Source organism: Oncorhynchus mykiss, chromosome 1 (genome assembly GCF_057628025.1).
Source record: "Oncorhynchus mykiss isolate SJ-2025 chromosome 1, ASM5762802v1, whole genome shotgun sequence".
NCBI lineage: Eukaryota > Metazoa > Chordata > Actinopteri > Salmoniformes > Salmonidae > Oncorhynchus > Oncorhynchus mykiss.
Window position 1 is genome coordinate 72,233,697 of NC_143022.1, and position 18,643 is coordinate 72,252,339.

General features: G+C 41.0%; 2 protein-coding genes across 5 annotated transcripts in view; both read right to left on the minus strand.

Annotated features, from left to right (window-relative positions):
* shtn1 (shootin 1) overlaps positions 1-15,417 on the minus strand; it is a 48,821-nt gene extending 33,404 nt beyond the window's left edge. Inside the window, exons 1-4 of one of the 4 annotated variants that reach the window (XM_090238740.1) lie at positions 15,132-15,417; positions 8,826-8,878; positions 7,778-7,838; positions 2,913-3,007 (exon numbers count right to left, since the gene is read on the minus strand). In XM_090238740.1, the coding sequence (XP_090094866.1) occupies positions 2,913-3,007; positions 7,778-7,838; positions 8,826-8,878; positions 15,132-15,204 (282 nt within the window). In that variant the 5' untranslated portion in view covers positions 15,205-15,417. The other 3 variants (XM_021609890.3, XM_090238758.1, XM_021609902.3) reach the window with 3 other exon arrangements.
* Positions 15,418-16,570: 1,153 nt separating this feature from the next.
* The window catches only part of atp6v1b2a (ATPase H+ transporting V1 subunit B2a), a 44,224-nt gene continuing 42,151 nt past the window's right edge, over positions 16,571-18,643 (minus strand). The window contains exon 14 of the mRNA XM_021609923.3: positions 16,571-17,541. Coding sequence (XP_021465598.2) covers positions 17,399-17,541 — 143 coding nt within the window. The 3' untranslated portion in view covers positions 16,571-17,398. The remainder of the gene's footprint in view (positions 17,542-18,643) is intronic.

Here is an 18,643-nt window from a genome sequence, read left to right on the forward strand (position 1 = left end):
GTGACACTCTGTTATAGACCTATATTCATCCTGCCCTGCCTTTCTAAAGTCTTCGAAACCTAAGTTAATAAACAGATCACTGACTATTTGGAATTTCCACCGTACCGTCTCCGCTGTGCAATCTGGTCACCGTGCTGGTCACGGGTGCACCTCAGCCATCGATAACCGCCATCGATAAAAGATTGTACTGTGCAGCCAAGGTTTTCGACTCTGTCAATCACTGTATTCTTATCGGCAGACTCAACAGCCTTGGTTTCTCAATTGACTGTCTCGCCTGGTTCACCAACTACTTCTCAGACAGTGTTCAATGTGTCAAATCAGAGGGCCTGTTGTCCGGACCTCTGGCAATCACTATGTGGGTACCACAGGGTTCAAATCTCGGGTTGACTCTTTTCTCTGTATATATCAACGATGTTGCTCTTGTTGCGGGTGATTCCCTGATCCACCTCTACGCAGACGACACCATTCTGTATACATCTGCCCTTCTTTGGACACTGTGTTAACAAACCTCCAAACGAGTTTCAATGCCATACAACACTCCATCCGTGGCCTCCAACTGCTCTTAAGCGCTAGAATAACTAAATGCATGCTTTTCAACCGTTCCCTGCCCGCACCCGCCCGCCCGACTAGCATCACTACTCTGGACGGTTCTGACTTAGTATATGTGGACAACTATAAATACCTAGGTGTCTGGCTAGACTGTAAACTCTCCTTCCAGACTCAGATTGAACATCTCCAATCCAAAATTAAATCTAGAATCGGCTTTCTATTCCGCAACAAAGCCTCCTTCACTCACGCCACCAAACATACCCTAGTAAAACTGAAACTTCTACTGATCCTCGACTTTGGCGATGTCATTTACAAAATAGCCTCCAACACTCTACTCAACAAACTGGATGCAATATATCACAGTGCCATCCGTTTTGTCACCAAAGCCCCATATGCCACCCACCACTGCAACCTGTATGCTCTAATTGGCTGGCCCTAGCTACATATTCGTTGCCAGACCCACTGGCTCCAGGTCATCTATAAGCCTTTCCTAGGTAATGCGCCGCCTTATCTCAGCTCACTGGTCACGATAACGACACCCACCCGTAGCACGCGCTCCAGCAGATATATCTCACTGGTCATTCCCATCCTCCTTTGGCCGCCTTTCCTACCCGTTCTCTGCTGCCAATGACTGGAATTGCAAAAATCGCTGAAGCTGGAGACTTATATTTCCCTCACTAACTTTAAACATCAGCTATCTGAGCAGCTAACCGATCGCTGCAGCTGTACATAGCCCATCTGTAAATAGCCCATCCAATCTACCTACCTCCTCCCCACATTGTTTTTATTTACTTTTCTGCTCTTTTGCACACCAGTACTCTACTTGCACATCATCATTGTAAAATTGTAATTACTTGCTACTATGGCCTATTTATTGCCTTACCTCCTCACGCCATTTGCACATACTGTATATAGACTTAATTTTTTGTTCTATTGTGTTATTGACTGTACGGTTGTTTATTCCATGTGTAACTCTGTGTTGTTGTTTGTGTCGCACTGCTTTGCTTTATCTTGGCCAGGTCGCAGTTGCAAATGAGAACTTGTTCTCAACTAGTCTACCTAGTTAAATAAAGGTGAAATAAAACATTTAAAAAATAAAAAATACCTTCAAATGTATACACCTGTTGCTAACAGGTGTATAAATTGAGCACACAGCCATGTAATCTCCATAGACACAAATTGGCAGTAGAATGACCTTACTGAAGAGCACAGTGACTATTTTTGTATTTATTTTTTTATTTGTTTTTGTGTAATTTTACCCCCTTTTTCTCCCCAATTTCATGTTATTACAACGCTACACGCTGAAGTTGACCTCTTCAATGACCATGTGGGACACTATAGGAGAGTGACAGAAGCAGGTGTCCACATACTTTTGGTAATGTAGTGTATCATACTTTTTATGTTTCTAATTTATAGATATACATTTTTATTATGTAGTTCTCAAAATCTGTAGTAGACAAACCAGTTTACATGGCAAATCTACAGGTTTACCAAACGTTTAAGTGATCATCCATTAAGACAAGATCATTATATCAAAAGTAATGTGGGCATTGCATTGTGAAAGGCAATTACTTTATATGAACATGCATTGCAATGTGAAACATTATTATTTCTAGATGAAACACTGATTAAGTTGGGTGAAAAAGTGACTGTATGAGTTTGTGTGTTGTACTTAGTCAATTGAAAATGTGCGTAGAGTTTGTAGTAAGAGTTGTGAAAATGTACCACATACTGTACTTGTGAAAATTGCACCAAAGCAATAAAATAAAACTGTAATCGAATAGCATTTCAAACATGACAAAATATGCAAATACATAGATGGCCATATAGATGCCCAATAGCAACTGTAATAACATCAAATAATCCTTATTGAAAGAGCACCATCAGAGTTCTCCCCAGCACATCATTTTTTTTAAAGAAGAGATAAACGTTATAGCAAAAACATCCATATGTGTAGAAAGCACAGCTGCATGTGGCCAACCATGACTGGCTGGGACTGGATTGATGGGAGTAAGAGGTATTGTACAGAAGCTCTCCCCCACCCCTGGCAGAACTGCCAGGTGGAAGCAGAGGGCTTCTGTCCAAAGAATTGTGTGGGTAATGATTAGAGTGATGAGTCCAGCTTCAGCGGGCTGAGAAATCACTCTGCCCACTCTGAATCAGACCTAGACATTTGGCAAGCATTTCACAAAATAACTGTACACTGGATTACAGGACCAATTTTTGTACAGAAAATGTTAGTAAAGTTTTTTGCACCAAGAATGATGGTGTCTACAGAGAAATTAGGTGCAATATTTGTTTCAAGGGAAGAATTGGGAGCATACAATGGGCAAAGTCCTTCATTGCTCGTTAGGCTGACCCACCTTGGAGGCCAGGGCTTCCACACTCTGTCTGCATGTCCTCTCTATGTCCAGGTTATCCTGAATGCAGTTGACCTCTTCAATGACCATGTGGGACACTATAGGAGAGTGACAGAAACAACACTGTTGAACAGCTCCAATCCAGCATAAACATTGTGCAGTACTTTTTTTTCTTTATCTGCAATTGATTGATTCGGGGTCTAAGTCTATTTTTATCAATAGCAGAGTTAATTTTTTTATTGAATCTTTATTTAACTAGGCAAGTCAGTTAAGAACAACTCTTATTTACAATGATGGCCTACCCCGGCCACATTGTGCACCACCCTATGGAACTCTATGGGATTGTGATATAGCCTTGATTCAAACCAGGGTCTGTAGTGACGCCTCTAGCACTGTGATGCAGTGCCTTAGACAGCTGTGCCACTCAGGAGCCCAACACTTCAAGCCTACACTAGATTTCTTGTGGGCAATTTTTTATTTATTTTACCAGGCAGTTAAGAACAAATTCTTATTTTCAATGACGGCCTAGTGGGTTAACTGTCGGTTCAGGGGCAGAACAACAGATTTGTACCTTGTCAGCTGGGGGATTTGAACTTGCAACTTCTTGGTTACTAGTCCAACGCTCTAACCACTAGGCTACCCTGCTGCCCCAACATGTTTGCCATGTGGTCTGATTCTAAGGTTCACCTTATAGAACCCCACTGTGGCGGTGTCATAATACCCATAAAACCTAGCGGTCAAACAGGGAAATGTTTCCAATCATTTTTCCCATATGGGATTTTAAAAACACTTCAAATAAGTTCTGTATTTCGTGCAAGCTTACCCTGGCGTGACATTTTGATAACCGTGTAAATCTCTCTCGGACAAGATTACCAATATATTTGGTTCTATTTACACCCAGATTCGAAAAAGCTAATTAGCATTTTAAAGTAGATATCATGCAAAGCTAAAAATCCCTGCAAGCTCCTGCATGTCATCTCTTGCTGACACCTTTGCTAGCAGGTATTGTGTCAATTTAAAACTTACACATGACAGTTTACAGAATTGTCCATTTAAATAAATGTTTCCATTTTTTTTATTTCTACATTTAGCTAACATTAGAATTCAGAGATTCTTACCTTTGCCTCGATTCGGCAGTCTCGTCCAGATCATCATGGTATTTGTAGTTCTTTATGATAGCCACATTAGCAGCTAATTCACAGTTCAGTTTTGGGAGGTAAATACAGGTGAATATATTTATGAAAGTCACCTTCTCCTAGAGAGATTTACACGGTTATCTAAACGTCATGCCAGGGTAAACCTACACAAAACACAGCCCTTATTTTAAGTGTTTGAAAAAACCCTATGGGTAAAATGAATGGTGGAAAAAAGATTGGAACCAAGATTGACCTCATACTGTGGAACTCTACTGGAGCTCATGTCTTTGTTGTTTTATGTTTCAGTCTTGAATATCATAAAGATTTTTTTTACATGTCTTTGGTTGGAAATATTTTTTTGCTTTTACAATTAGCTTTTACATCCAAGGTTAGAGGTAAGGTTACACCTCAAGGATGAGACGACTAGGGGATTGTGCACTTCTTATACGCTTTTTACAAAACAAGCTAAGCAAGATAAAAATGAGCATTTCTGTTGACCCACTTACTGTGGAATCTGATACTTTTTCTACATTTACTAAGAAATATACTCATGTCAACACAAGGTCACAACACTTGAAAATATACACTACTGTTCAAAAGTTTGGGTTGACTTAGAAATGTCCTTGTTTTTGAAAGAAAAGCACATTTTTTTGTCCAATAAAATAACATCAAATGGATCAGAAACACAGTGTAGACATTGTTAACATGTTTAAATGTTGTAAATTACTATTGTTGCTGGAAACGGCTGATAGTACCCGCAAAACACCAGTCTCAACGTCAACAGTGAAGAGGCGACTCCGGGATGCTGGCCTTCTAGGCAGAGTTGCAAAGAAAAAGACATATCTCAGACTGGTTAATTAAAAGAAAAGATTAAGATGGGCAAAAGAACACAGACACTGGACAGAGGAACTCTGCCTAGAAGGCCAGCATCCCGGAGTCGCCTCTTCACTGTTGACGTTGAGACTGTTGTTTTGCGGGTACTATTTAATGAAGCTCCCATTTGAGGACTTGTAAGGTGTCTGTTTCTCAAACTAGACACTCTAATGTACTTGTCCTCTTGCTCAGTTGTGCACTAGGCCCTCACACTCCTCTTTCTATTCTGGTTAGACAGTTTGCACTGTTCTGTGAAGGGAGTACTACACAGCGGTGTACGAGATCTGCAGTTTCTTGGCAATTTCTCACATGGAATAACCTTCATGTCTCAGATCAAGAATAGACTGACGAGTTTCAGAAGAAAGTTATTTGTTTCAGGACATTTTTAGCCTGTAATTGAACCCACAAATGCTGATGCTCCAGATACTCAACTAGTCTAAAGAGTACCCGTTTTATTGCTTCTTTAATCAGAACAGTTTTCAGCTGTGCTAACATAATTGCAAAAGGGTTTTCTAAAGATCAATTACAAAACCCTTTTGGATTAGCTAACACAATGTGCCATTGGAACACAGGAGTGATGGTTGCTGATAATGGGCCTCGGTACACCTATGGAGATATTCCATAAAAAAATCTGCCATTTCCAGCTACAATAGTCATTTACAACATGAACAATGTCTACACTGTATTTCTGATCAATTTGATGTTATTTTAATGGACAAAAAAAATGATTTTCTTTCAAAAACAAGGACATTTCTAAGTGACCCCAAACTTTTGAACGGTAGTGTATGTATGTTTGTGGTTTCTTTTGTGTCAGACATTTGCCATAAACCACATATATTCTCGTTTCAATTTAAAAAGAAGTTAACTAATATTACTAATGCCACTGAGGTCTTATTGATTCTACTTTCCAGAAAAATCATAACATCAGTGGAACTATGAAAACACATTTGAGACTATGTAAAACCACTATAGGAAGGTCAAAGAAAACAACCTCCCTGCAACAATGGGTGCATTTTATTACAATTTAATTAATGTCATTGTGTGTTCATGGTCAGACATGGCAAATGATTATAGAACCATAATGGATCATTTCACCAGAGTGGTTAGTTAGTGTTAATTGATGGAAATTGCTGATGGAAACTCAAAAGGGCATGAGATTGACTGTAGGATAAAATATTAAAATGTTGCGACCATTTTCTAGCCCCTGATGTAAGACTTGTTAAACTGTGAAGTATAAAAGCTCCCTTTAGCCAAAAAAAAAAAAACTTTCAGAGACACACTTAATGCTCTAAACGTTGACTTCATTTGCAGGCGTAATCACAAACCCCAATAAAAGAGAACAGGCTTACTGCCACTTAACTAATTAAACATTGTGGTCGAAGGGGAAAAATAGGAATTAATGCCGTTAACACAGGCCTATCCCTTCCCAATGACACCTAATTGAAACCTGATGAACGTCTGTGCCTGCGATATCAAAGTTCCTCCTGCACCCTCTCCACATAAGTCATTCAATAGCACTTAGCTGACAGTTTCATCCCAGCATCTCTGTGGCTCCGCTCTTTCACAGACTCCATAATGCCCAACACACTCAACACCAGCAAAGGACGCCTTGAAATAAATTACACGTTAATTGTAATTACTGGTAGGCATGGTAAATAAACAGGCCTGGAAGTGGAAAGTGTACAAGTGCGGGGCAACTGGGGTTCTGACACGTCAGAATTGGCAGTCTTAATTGTACGTTTCGGCCTCACCATCATCGTTCCATCTTTTTCTCTCCTCTTTTTCCCTCCTGTCGGGGAAGACAGTGATTACCCCTGTGCTGACGTGCGGTATAATGGTATCAGCGAGCAGACAGAGCAGTGAATTAAATTGTATCTGCAGCCGTACTGAAGCCTTGATGAGGGGGCAGATGCCTTTGTGGTCTTATCATTATAACACAATGGTCATGTTGTCATCAACCTTGCCATCGTCAATTGAAAAGACGTGATTGTGTGTTGGGGGCTTTTTTTCTCTCCCTCTTCGTCCCGTCGTTTCTTTGTGAATAGGAGCAATTTTCTCAGAGCTATGAAATCACGTAATAGGTCCTAATATGCAGCTGCTTGGCATAGCAAGGCAGCCTCTATTAAATTGGAAGTCAAACAAAATATGTGTTTTTTGGCTGGAGAAATACTAGATGTATGAGCAGAAGCCACATTTATTCAGATGAAAATCCCTCGACTGACGTGATTACAAAGAACAACTATTTCAACCATCTCTGACATATTTATACCTTCTAAAATTCCAGAGATCAAATTACTGGCTTGAGTGGTTTGTGTGAAGCATTTTGGTTTTAAGAAAAAAATTCCCTGCTTGAAATACAATGCATTTCTATGTGTGGAAGGAAACAGTAATAGTGGAGAAGAAGCAGAGAAGACGCTTTAAATGTCATTTTGCATACTGAATTTACAAAAGAAAATCATGTACGTTTCTCTGATATAACTAAAGGTTAATCAATTTGCATTGACAGAAGTGGCAAGCAAAAGAGTAAACAAAGCCGTGTTACCGCCTAAAGGGTGTGTTTTTTACCCAAGGTAAATGACAAACACACATTGTTCATAGTGAGTCCAGGGTTCAAAGGTCACTGCAGCAGAGATAGTGTGGTTGATAGCATGAAAAGAATGCTATGGTAAACATTACATAACAGAACTGTAGGTGTTTACAGTTCCTTCTGTACAATCCCTGACTCGTTTCCAATTATGCATATGTTACCAGGAGGAAAACAATAGCAACCTTATATGTAAGAATATCAGATCAATATTAGATCAATCATCTTTGACGAAAGATGGATTTGACTAAAACATTTTTTTTAAATGTTCTCACCTTTTTGAAACTCTTCAAGCCTTTTGATTGCCTCGTCTCTCTCTGCCTCCATCCGTTGACACTGATATGACCAAAGCACAAAAGAGATCAATTTTATTTATTTACATTGGTGTCCTACCTTCATTGAGCCAGTCTTTGCAAGATCATACTCCACTTGAACTCAATCTGAGAACGACATTTCTGTGGGAGAACAGTTGAGGTCATGAAGATGATGGACTCTGTAAAAAGGCTTCCCAATATGAACCTTAACAAGTGCTATATAAACCACCACCACATAGCTGAAAGTGAAATGATGAAAGCAAAATCCTCCAAAATTCAGACTATATTGATATCTCCGAGGCAGGGTAGCCTAGTGGTTAGAGCGTTGGACTAGTAACCGGAAGGTTGCAAGTTCAAACCCCCGAGCTGACAAGGTACAAATCTGTCGTTCTGCCCCTGAACAGGCAGTTAACCCACTGTTCCTAGGCCGTCATTGTAAATAAGAATTTGTTCTTAACTGACTTGCCTAGTAAATAGTAAATAAAGGTAAATAAAAATACAATACATATGAGATTGAACGTTTATCACAACAGCATGTAAATCTGATATAATGCAATTAATGAGCTCTTTTCTCTCTTGAAAGCATTGCAGTGAAAGTACTGGCTAGTTTAAAGAGTCCTGAGTATTATAATATGTACAGGGCAGTTTTTGTTAATTTGTTTTGTCTGTCATGCTAAAATAACCACTATCTGGAGAATTGTAGGGAAATGGCACTGATTGAATTTGCCTCCAGGTTTTCCAGCTCCATATCTGCCATGATTCTAAGCCCTGCTATAGCACCACAATAAAGCATCTCTCTCTCGCTCTCTCTCACACACACACACAGTCTCTCTTTCACACGTACAATCATTTAAAAAAATAAGCAAACCTTAATTTTCTTTCATCATTAATCACTATCAATCATTAAGTGCAAACACAGTTGAAATTACGTACACCTCCCCAAGACCTGTTGCATGGATACCTATACACATTAACTGAACAGTTATAACAAGCCTTATACAACACTGACCTCCATGGTGGCTCTCTCATGCTCCCTCTGAAGACCCTCATACTCATGGACAGCTGTAGGGATCAAAGGATTCCAGTCAGTCATCTTCAACTGTTCATCATCCCATAAGAGGAAACATACTTGAACTCTTATTGGGTTTCTTAAAACAGAACAACCATGTGGAAACATATCTATTAATTCCAACCCAATGACTGCCTCACATGCTAAGTGAAACATGACTATTACTCACACAAACCTTAACAATTATCTCAATGCTCTGCTACATATACTTGAGTTAGTTTAGATTAAAACCACACAAAATAATGTTTATCAATATAGAAAGACATGGAATAAAGGTTGTTCCACACCCAGCTGTTTGCCAAGATCATCAGTGCCTCATGAGCGAGCTTTTTTACAAGGTCTGGGCAGGCTTATGTATAGTTCGCTCCATAAAGCTGCATCTATGAATGCCTGGATCTTTACAAAGAACTGGATGTTGGAATGTATAGCCACTGTGAAAGGAGATCGAAAACATCAACAAAACACGCATTATTTTAATCATCATTTGATGTTGAAGCTCTCCCTTGGTCCATTATGTTTCATTCTCAGGAGGCATAACAATAATAGATTCCTACACAGTGGTATGATAAGTCTACTACTGTACATTAACTACTACAGTTGAGGATAACTGACTTACACTGAACAAAAATATGAATGCAACATGCAACAATTTCTAAGATTTTCCTGAGTTACAGTTCATGAGAAAATCAGTCAATTCAAATAAATGAGGCCCTAATATATGGATATCACATGACTGGGAATACAGATAGGCATCTGTTGGTCACAGATATCTCTAAATAAGGGATGTGGATCAGAAAACCAGTCAGTATCTGGTGTGACCACAATTTGCCTTATGCAGCAAGGCACATCTCCTTCGTATAGAGATGATCAGGCTGTTGATTGTGGCCTGTGGAATGATGCCCCACTTCTCTTTAATGGCTGTGCGAAGTTACTGGATATTGGCAGGAATTGGAACACAATGTCATACACGTTGATCCATAGCATCCCAAACATGCTCAATGGGTGACATGTCTGGTGAGTATGCAGGCCACGGAAGAACTGGGACATGTTCAGCTTCCAGGGAACAGATCCTTGTGACATGTGGCTGTGCATTATCATAATGAAACATGAGGTGATGGCAGCGATTGAATGGCATGACAATGGGCCTCAGGATCTCGTCACGGTATCTCTGTGAATTCAAATTGCCATCGATAAAATGCAATTGTGTTTGTTGTCCGTAGCTTACGCCTACCCATACCATAACCCCACCATCACGAGCCACATCACGAGGCACGTTGACATCAGCAAACTGCTCACCCACATAACGCCATATTGCCATCTGCCCGGTACAGTTGAAACTGTGATTCATCCGTGAAAAGCACACTTCTCCAGCATGCCAGTGAAGTCGGTTACGACGCCGAACTGCAGTCAGGTCAAGACCTCGGTTGAGGACAACGAGCACACAGATGAGCTTCCCTGAGACGGTTTCTGACAGTCTGTGCAGAAATCTTTCGGTTGTGCAAAGTTTCATCACCTATCCGGGTGGCTGGTCTCACACAATCCTGCAGGTGAAGAAGCCAGATGTGGAGGTCCTGGGCTGGCGTGATTACATGTGGTCGGTCTGTGGTTGTGAGGCTGATTGGTCGTACTGCCAAATTCTCTAAAACGACGTTGGAGGCGGTTTATGGTTGATAAATTCACACATTCAGTCAGCATGCCAATTGCACGCTCCCTTAAAACTTGAGACATCTGTGGCATTGTGTGATAAAACTGCACATTTTAGATTGGCCTTTTATAAACTAAAAACATTTCTCATAAGAAATTAGCTCCCTGGTATACAGAAAATACCCGAGCTCTGAAGCAAGCTTCCAGAAAATTGGAACGGAAATGGGGCCACACCAAACTGGAAGTCATCTGACTAGCTTGGAAAGACAGTACCGTGCAGTATCGAAGAGCCCTTACTGCTGCTCGATCATCCTATTTTTCCAACTTAATTGAGGAAAATAAGAACAATCCGAAATGTATTTTTGATACTGTCGCAAAGCTAACTACAAAGCAGCATTCCCCAAGTGAGGATGGCTTTCACTTCAGCAGTAATAAATTCATGAACTTCTTTGAGGAAAAGATCATGATTGTTAGAAAGCAAATTACGGACTCCTCTTTAAATCTGCGTATTCCTTCAAAGCTCAGACTCTATTACAACTAAACTACTGAAAGAGCTGCTTCCTGTGCTTGGCCCTCCTATGTTGAACATAATAAACGTCTCTCTATCCACCGGATGTGTACCAAACTCACTAAAAGTGGCAGTAATAAAGCCTCTCTTGAAAAAGCCAAACCTTGACCCAGAAAATATGAAAAACTAATCGGCCTATATCGAATCTTCCATTCCTCTCAAAATTTTAGAAAAGGCTGTTACGCAGCAACTCACTGCCTTCCTGAAGACAAACAATGTATACGAAATGCTTCAGTCTGGTTTTAGACCCCATCATAGCACTGAGACTGCACTTGTGAAGGTGGTAAATGACCTTTTAATGGCATCAGACCGAGGCTCTGCATCTGTCCTCGTGTTCCTAGACCTTAGTGCTGCTTTTGATACCATCGATCACCACATTCTTTTGGAGAGATTGGAAACCCAAATTGGTCTACACGGACAAGTTCTGGCCTGGTTTAGATATTATCTGTTGGAAAGATATTAGTTTGTCTTTGTGAATGGTTTGTCCTCTGACAAATCAACTGTAAATTTCAGTGTTCCTCAAGGTTCTGTGTTAGGATCACTATTGTTTTCACTATATATTTTACCTCTTGGGGATGTCATTCGAAAACACAATGTTAACTTTCACTGCTATGCGGATGACACACAGCTGTACATTTCAATGAAACATGGTGAATCCCCAAAATTGCACTCGCTAGAAGCCTGGGTTTCAGACATAAGGAAGTGGATGGCTGCAAACGTTCTACTTTTAAACTCGGACAAAACAGAGATGCTTGTTCTAGGTCCCAAGAAACAAAAGAGATCTTCTGTTGAATCTGACAATGAATCTTAATGGTTGTACAGTCGTCTCAAATAAAACTGTGAAGGACCTCGGCGTTACTCTGGACCCTGATCTCTCTATTGACGAACATATCAAGACTGTTTCAAGGACAGCTTTTTTCCATCTACGTAACATTGCAAAAATCAGAAACTTTCTGTCCAAAAATTATGCAGAAAAATTCATCCATGTTTTTGTTACTTCTAGGTTAGACTACTGCAATGCTCTACTTTCCAGCTACCCAGATAAAGCACTAAATAAACTTCAGTTGGTGTTAAATACGGCTGCTAGAATCCTGACTAGAACCAAAAGATTTGATTACATTACTCCAGTGCTAGCCTCCCTACACTGGCTTCCTGTCAAGGCAAGGGCTGATTTCAAGGTTTTACTGCTAACCTACAAAGCATTACATGGGCTTGCTCCTACCTACAGTATCTCTCTGATTTGGTCCTGCCGTACATACCTACACGTATGCTACGTTCACAAGACGCAGTCCTCCTAATTGTCCCTAGAATTTCTAAGCAAACAGCTGGAGGCAGGGCTTTCTCCTATAGAGCTCCATTTTTATGGAATGGTCTGCCTACCCATGTGAGAGACGCAAACTCGGTCTCAACCTTTAAGTCTTTACTGAAGACTCATCTCTTCAGTGGGTCATATGATTGAGTGTAGTCTGGCCCAGGAGTGTGAAGGTGAACGGAAAGGCTCTGGAGCAAAGAACTGCCCTTGCTGTCTTTGCCTGGCCGGTTCCCCTCTTTCCACTGGGATTCTCTGCCTCTAACCCTATTACAGGGGCTGAGTCACTGGCTTACTGGTGCTCTTTCATGCTGTCCCTAGGAGGGGTGGAGTGGGTTGAGTCACTGATGTGATCTTCCTGTCTGGGTTGGCGCCCCCCTTGGGTTGTGCCGTGGTGGAAATCTTTGTGGGCTATACTCGGCCTTGTCTCAGGATGGTAAGTTGGTGGTTGAAGATATCCCTCTAGTGGTGTGGGGGCTGTGCTTTGGCAAAGTGGGTGGGGTTATATCCTTCCTGTTTGGCCCTGTCCAGGGGTGTCCTCGGATGGGGCCACAGTGTCTCCTGACCCCTCCTGTCTCAGTCTCCAGTATTTATGCTGCAGTAGTTTGTGTTGGGGGGCTAGGATCAGTTTGTTATATCTGGAGTACTTCTCCTGTCTTATCCGGTTTCCTGTGTGAATTTAAGTATGCTCTCTCTAATTCTCTTTCTTTCGCTCTCTCGGAGGATCTGAGCCCTAGGACCATGCCTCAGGACTACCTGGCATGATGACTCCTTGCTGTCCCCAGTCCACCTGGCAGTGCTGCTGCTCCAGTTAACTGTTCTGCCTGCGGCTATGGAATCCTGACCTGTTCCCCGGACGTGCTACCTGTCCCAGACCTATTATTTGACCATGCTGGTCATTTATGAACATTTGAACATCTTGGCCATGTCCTGTTCTGTTATAATCTCCACCCGGCACAGCCAGAAGAGGACTGGCCACCCCTCATAGCCTGGTTCCTCTCTAGATTTCTTCCTAGGTTTTGGCCTTTCTAGGGAGTTTTTTCTAGCCAACGTGCTTCAACACCTGCATTGCTTGCTGTTTGGGGTTTTAGGCTGGGTTTCTGTACAGCACTTTGAGATATCAGCTGATGTACGAAGGGCTATATAAATACATTTGATTTTATTTTGTCCCCAGCATAAGGTGCACCAGTTTAATGATCATGCTGTTTAATCAGCTTCTTGATATGCGACACCTGTCAGGTGGATGGAATATAATGGCGAAGGACAAATGCTCACTAACAGGGATGTAAACAAATTTGTGCACCAAATTTGAGAGACAATTTCTGGAATCTTTTATTCAGCTCATGAAACACTTTACATGTTGCGTTTTCTATGTCTGTTCAGTGTTTATGTAACATAATCATCATTGGTTTCTTAGTAGATACTGAAAAACCTGGTCAAGTACTATTTCCTTTAGGGTACAACATTCAAGGTCACGTGAAATCTCAACACTGCTGCTCTAACACCACATCATGCTGGCTTACCGCACCCTACCCCCAACGCCTCCTCTCTCTGAATGTAGTGATTCATTTTTGCTGCAGTTGCACACTCAATGTGTATTCAGACCACACTGACCTCGTATGCACCTTTTGTTATTCCCCCTTGCGATGTGTCTGGAAACATTTATTGAATAAAGAAATATGAGGAACAGAAAGACAGTTTAAATCAAGTGTGATGACCATCCGTTGTGAATTCATGTCTGTTTTGTGGTGAGAGAAATAAGCCTAGAACTTCTGAGGAAGTATATATATATATATGGCTAAAGAAAGACCCAGAATGACGCCTGAGAACTTCCTCAGGAGTCTACTATTGTTATTCAATAGATATGGCAAGGTCTTTCTTCAGCAAGGGCAAATTAAACATGTGTGCAAAATAAACAAAAAAACATTGAAAACATAGATAAGACCCCTCAGATAAAGCTAGGCTACATTATTCCTTACACAGTTTCCCCTTGCCCTGAACGCAACAACAGCTCTCGAACTAATGAGTACTAAACTGTACAGACACAAATGAAGACAGAAAAAGTCATACGTTTACTTCAAGTTAGGTTACATTCGAGTTGAAGACGTGTTATTTACATGCCTCGAACCACACCGAAAAAATTGGCTACGTATCCATTTTTAATGTCAACGGTTAACGCAGGCTATGAAAGAGCTGGAGTCATCGAACTGCAAATACATTACGAATATTTCGAACAGAAAGCTACAGCCTTCACTCTAACCTAGCCATGCGACTAAGAATAACTCTTACCTTGATTGGACAGCTCTGTAATGATTTTCATTTGAAATAGTTCCTCTTGGGCCGCCATTGTGAGAAAGTACATTTACAGTACACATCGAGGTGGTTACACATTACGTGCAACAGGAAATACCTTGATACCGCGACACACCTGTGCACAAATCTCACCTTTGGCCATTGTTAAATCTGAACTAGGCTTCGAATGCTTGTTTTTTCCCTTGATCAAGGGTTTGTGTTGACTTGGAACTACAGTGCATTCGGGAAGTATTCAGACCCCTTGGCTTTTTCCACATTTTGTTATGCTACAGCCTTGTTCTAAAATGCATGAAATAGTATTTTCCCCTCATCAATCTACACACAATACCCATAATGACAAAGCAAAAACTAGTTTTTAGAAATGTGTACAAATTGGAGTCTTCTTGGGTATGATGCTACAAGCTTGGCACACCTGTATTAAGGGAGTTTCTCCCAATCTTCTGTGCAGATCCTCTCAGGCTCTTGGGTTGGATGGGGAGCGTCATTGCACAGCTATTTTCAGGTCTCTCTCTCTCCTTGAGTGTCCCAGCCAAAGCCCGGACCCGATTGATCTCTCTCTTTCTCTGAGAGAGCGAGAGAGAGTCCAGGATCTTGCTGGGCCACAGAGAGAGAGATGTTCAAGTCCGGGCTCTGGCTGGGCCACTCAAGGACATTGAGGCTGGTCCCGAAGCCACTCCTGCTTTGTCCTGTTGGAAGGTGAACTTTCACCCCCGTCTGAGGTCCTGGGCGCTCCAGTGCAGGTTTTTATCAAGGATCTCTTTGTACTTTGCTCCGTTCAGCTTTCCCTCGATCCTGACTAGTCTCCCAGTCCCTGCAGCTTAAAAACATCCCAACAGCATGACGCTGCCACCACCATGCTTCATCTTAGGGATGTTGCCAGATTTTCTCCAGACGTGACACTTGGCATTCATGCCAAAGACTTCAATCTTGGTTTCATCAGACCAGAGAATCTTGTTAATCATGGTCTGGGAGTCCTTTAGGTGCTTTTTGGCAAACTCCAAGCAGGCTGTCATGTGCCTTTTACTGAGGAGTGGCTTCCATCTGGCCACAGCCATAAAGGCCTGATTAGTGGAGTGCTGCAGAGATGGTTGTCCTTCTGGAAGATTCTCCCATCTCCACAGAGGAACTCCAGAGCTCTGCCAGTGAGCATTGGGTTCTTGGTCACCTCCCTGACCAAGGCCCTTCTCCCCCGATTACTGTTTGGCCCGGGCAGTCAGCTCTAGGAAGAGTTTTGGTGGTCCCAAATTTCATCCATTTAAGAATGATGGAGGCCACTGTATTCTTGGGGATCTTCAATGCTGCAGAAATGTTTTGGTACCCTTCCCCAAGTCTGCACCTCGACACAATCTTGTCTCTGAGCTCTACGGACAATTCCTTCAACCTCATAGCTTGGTTTTTGCTATGATATACACTGTCAGCTGTGGGACCTTATATAGACAGGTGTGTGCCTTTAAATAATGTCCAATCAATTGAATGGACCAGTTTCCATTGATTATCCTAGAAACATCAAGGATGATCAATGGAAACAGGATTCACCTTACCTCAATTTCAAGTCTCATAGCAAAGGGTCTGAATACTATTTACATTTTTATATAAACACACATTTGCAACCATTTCTAAAGTTTTTTGCTTTGTCATTATGGGTTAGTGTGTGTACATTTTAGAATAAGGCTGTAACGTAACAAAATGTGGAAAAAGTCAAGGGGTCTGGACACTTTCCGAATGCACTGTATATATGGTCTGTCTTGGGCAATTAATATTACAAATAATGTAGGCTGTGTGTGAGAAACTACCAACTTCAATATTAGGTGTGTGCATTGTCTGGTGAGATTACAAACATGTCACCCTTCATAATTGTAAAATACATTTATTTATGGACAGGAAAACACAGGAATCAATAAACACAGATCCGATTTCTGCAAACAAAGAATTAACAATGCAACAGGGGAATGTTTAGTATTATTTCTTTTAACAGCACATACATACAGCAAACAATGTAAACATCATTTTCTTTCGATAGTAATTACACCAAGCAACAGAGGCCAAAAAGAAATGAGCAATCACAGTTCACACAAAGGTCTATATCTACAATAGACAATTTCAAGTGGCCCAAAAGTTTGTCAAATATCGAAACCCTTACCTCATGCCTATAACAGTAAACATTTAAGTAACAATGATGTTCGGTCTAATACATTAAAGTACGTCATGACACTTTGACCTCCTAGGTATTTGGTGAAGTCCTACAATTTCAGATATGGTTAAGAAGTCATTTCCCCCTATCTGAAATAAGTGAATGAAGTGCTATCTTCAGGGTGACAAACATATTGGACAAATTCAAACCATTGAAATGTAAAAGAGAACATAACAATTCCTGTCAAGCTCTAATGTATAGGATGTTTTAATATTTTTGGAAGGTTGAATTTAGTTTAGGTGGGGACAACATTCAATAAACAAAACCTAGCAGTAAAATACCCCAATAAATAAACAGGATCATTCTTTGATTTAAGGGCAAGTTCACATCTCTGAACAAAATGAACAGTTACAATCACAGACACTATCCATACGAGTTTCTGGACACAGATACAGTAGAATACATCTAGAGGGAGCTGAGATCATTGCTCTGTTCTCTGAGTGGTCGGGTCAACACTTGTCTAAGGGGGTCGGAGCAGCTGAAGGCGCTCAGTGACGAGCGGCAGACTCCCTCGGGTAGAACTCGGCCAGGGTGCTCTGGGGAATCCTCTTCAGCATCTCTTTGGGGAAGATTCGGAGCAGCTGCCAGCCAATGTCCAGGGTCTCATAGACGGTCCTGTTGTCATAGGGGCCTGAGGGATGAGGTGACAGCATTTTAGGTCTCGAATGCTAAGACATTTGACAATATTCCTTATGACGACTAGTTGACAATTGACTCATTCAGTGGTTTAAATAGGAGCATAAATACAACAATATTCCCCAGTGATTGAGATCTTTTTCATAACACTTGTTGTAGTCGACTCAAGTCAACGTCAGGTCATGGTGCTAACATGTCTGAAATGCACCCCACCCTACCTCACAGCTTACTCTGTCGGGAAAGGTATTATTGATGGAATAGATATTAAGTCAATCATATGGTGTCACAACAGGTTTACATGCAGTATATCTCTGTGATGCATAGCCTACAATAGTGCAATCCCTACTTTTCAATCTTGTCAAGTCACATTTTATTGGTCGCATACACATATTTAGCAGATGTTATTGCGGGTGTAGCGAAATGCTTGTAAATCATCTGAAGGACAAGACGACCGAACTCTTGTTCTTTGCCGAAAAGATGGCTCCATTTGTCTCGGTTTCAACAGAAACAAGATATGCAAAAGTCTGACATGACACTTGCATTTCACAGTATTTTAATTTAATTCAGTAGACTCATCAATTCTAATGAGATTGTAATTTTAATGGATCGCATTAGGCTTTGACTCAAGGATATTCAGGCTCACTATACACTAGGCTGGATGGAAAAGCTCACAAATCCTTGCTTTAGCAATCTCATCACTCCAAGGACAAGTGTGAGAATAAGTACGGCATAATGCTTTGATGACACACGTCGCTGAATGACTTGTTGCATCTGACACCAAGGTGTTGAAAAAGACTGACAGTATGTATCTGACATGAAGTTTGCCATTGGTTTTGCTGATGAAAAATAATCATGCCTGAAGGCATTGAAAATAACTTTTACTAGATTTTTACTCAATGTACTTCAGGAAGTAGCAATAACAGCATGCAATGCCAAATAGGACATATCTTGTCCTTTGTTTGAGCTAAGATCTGTCAAAATGCAGTAAAATACATTTCAAAATCAAGCTATGCAACATTTTATAATATTCAAGATTATTAATCCAATAATACTATTATTTTTATTTTATTGGGCAAAATCAATCTCCATTTTAATAT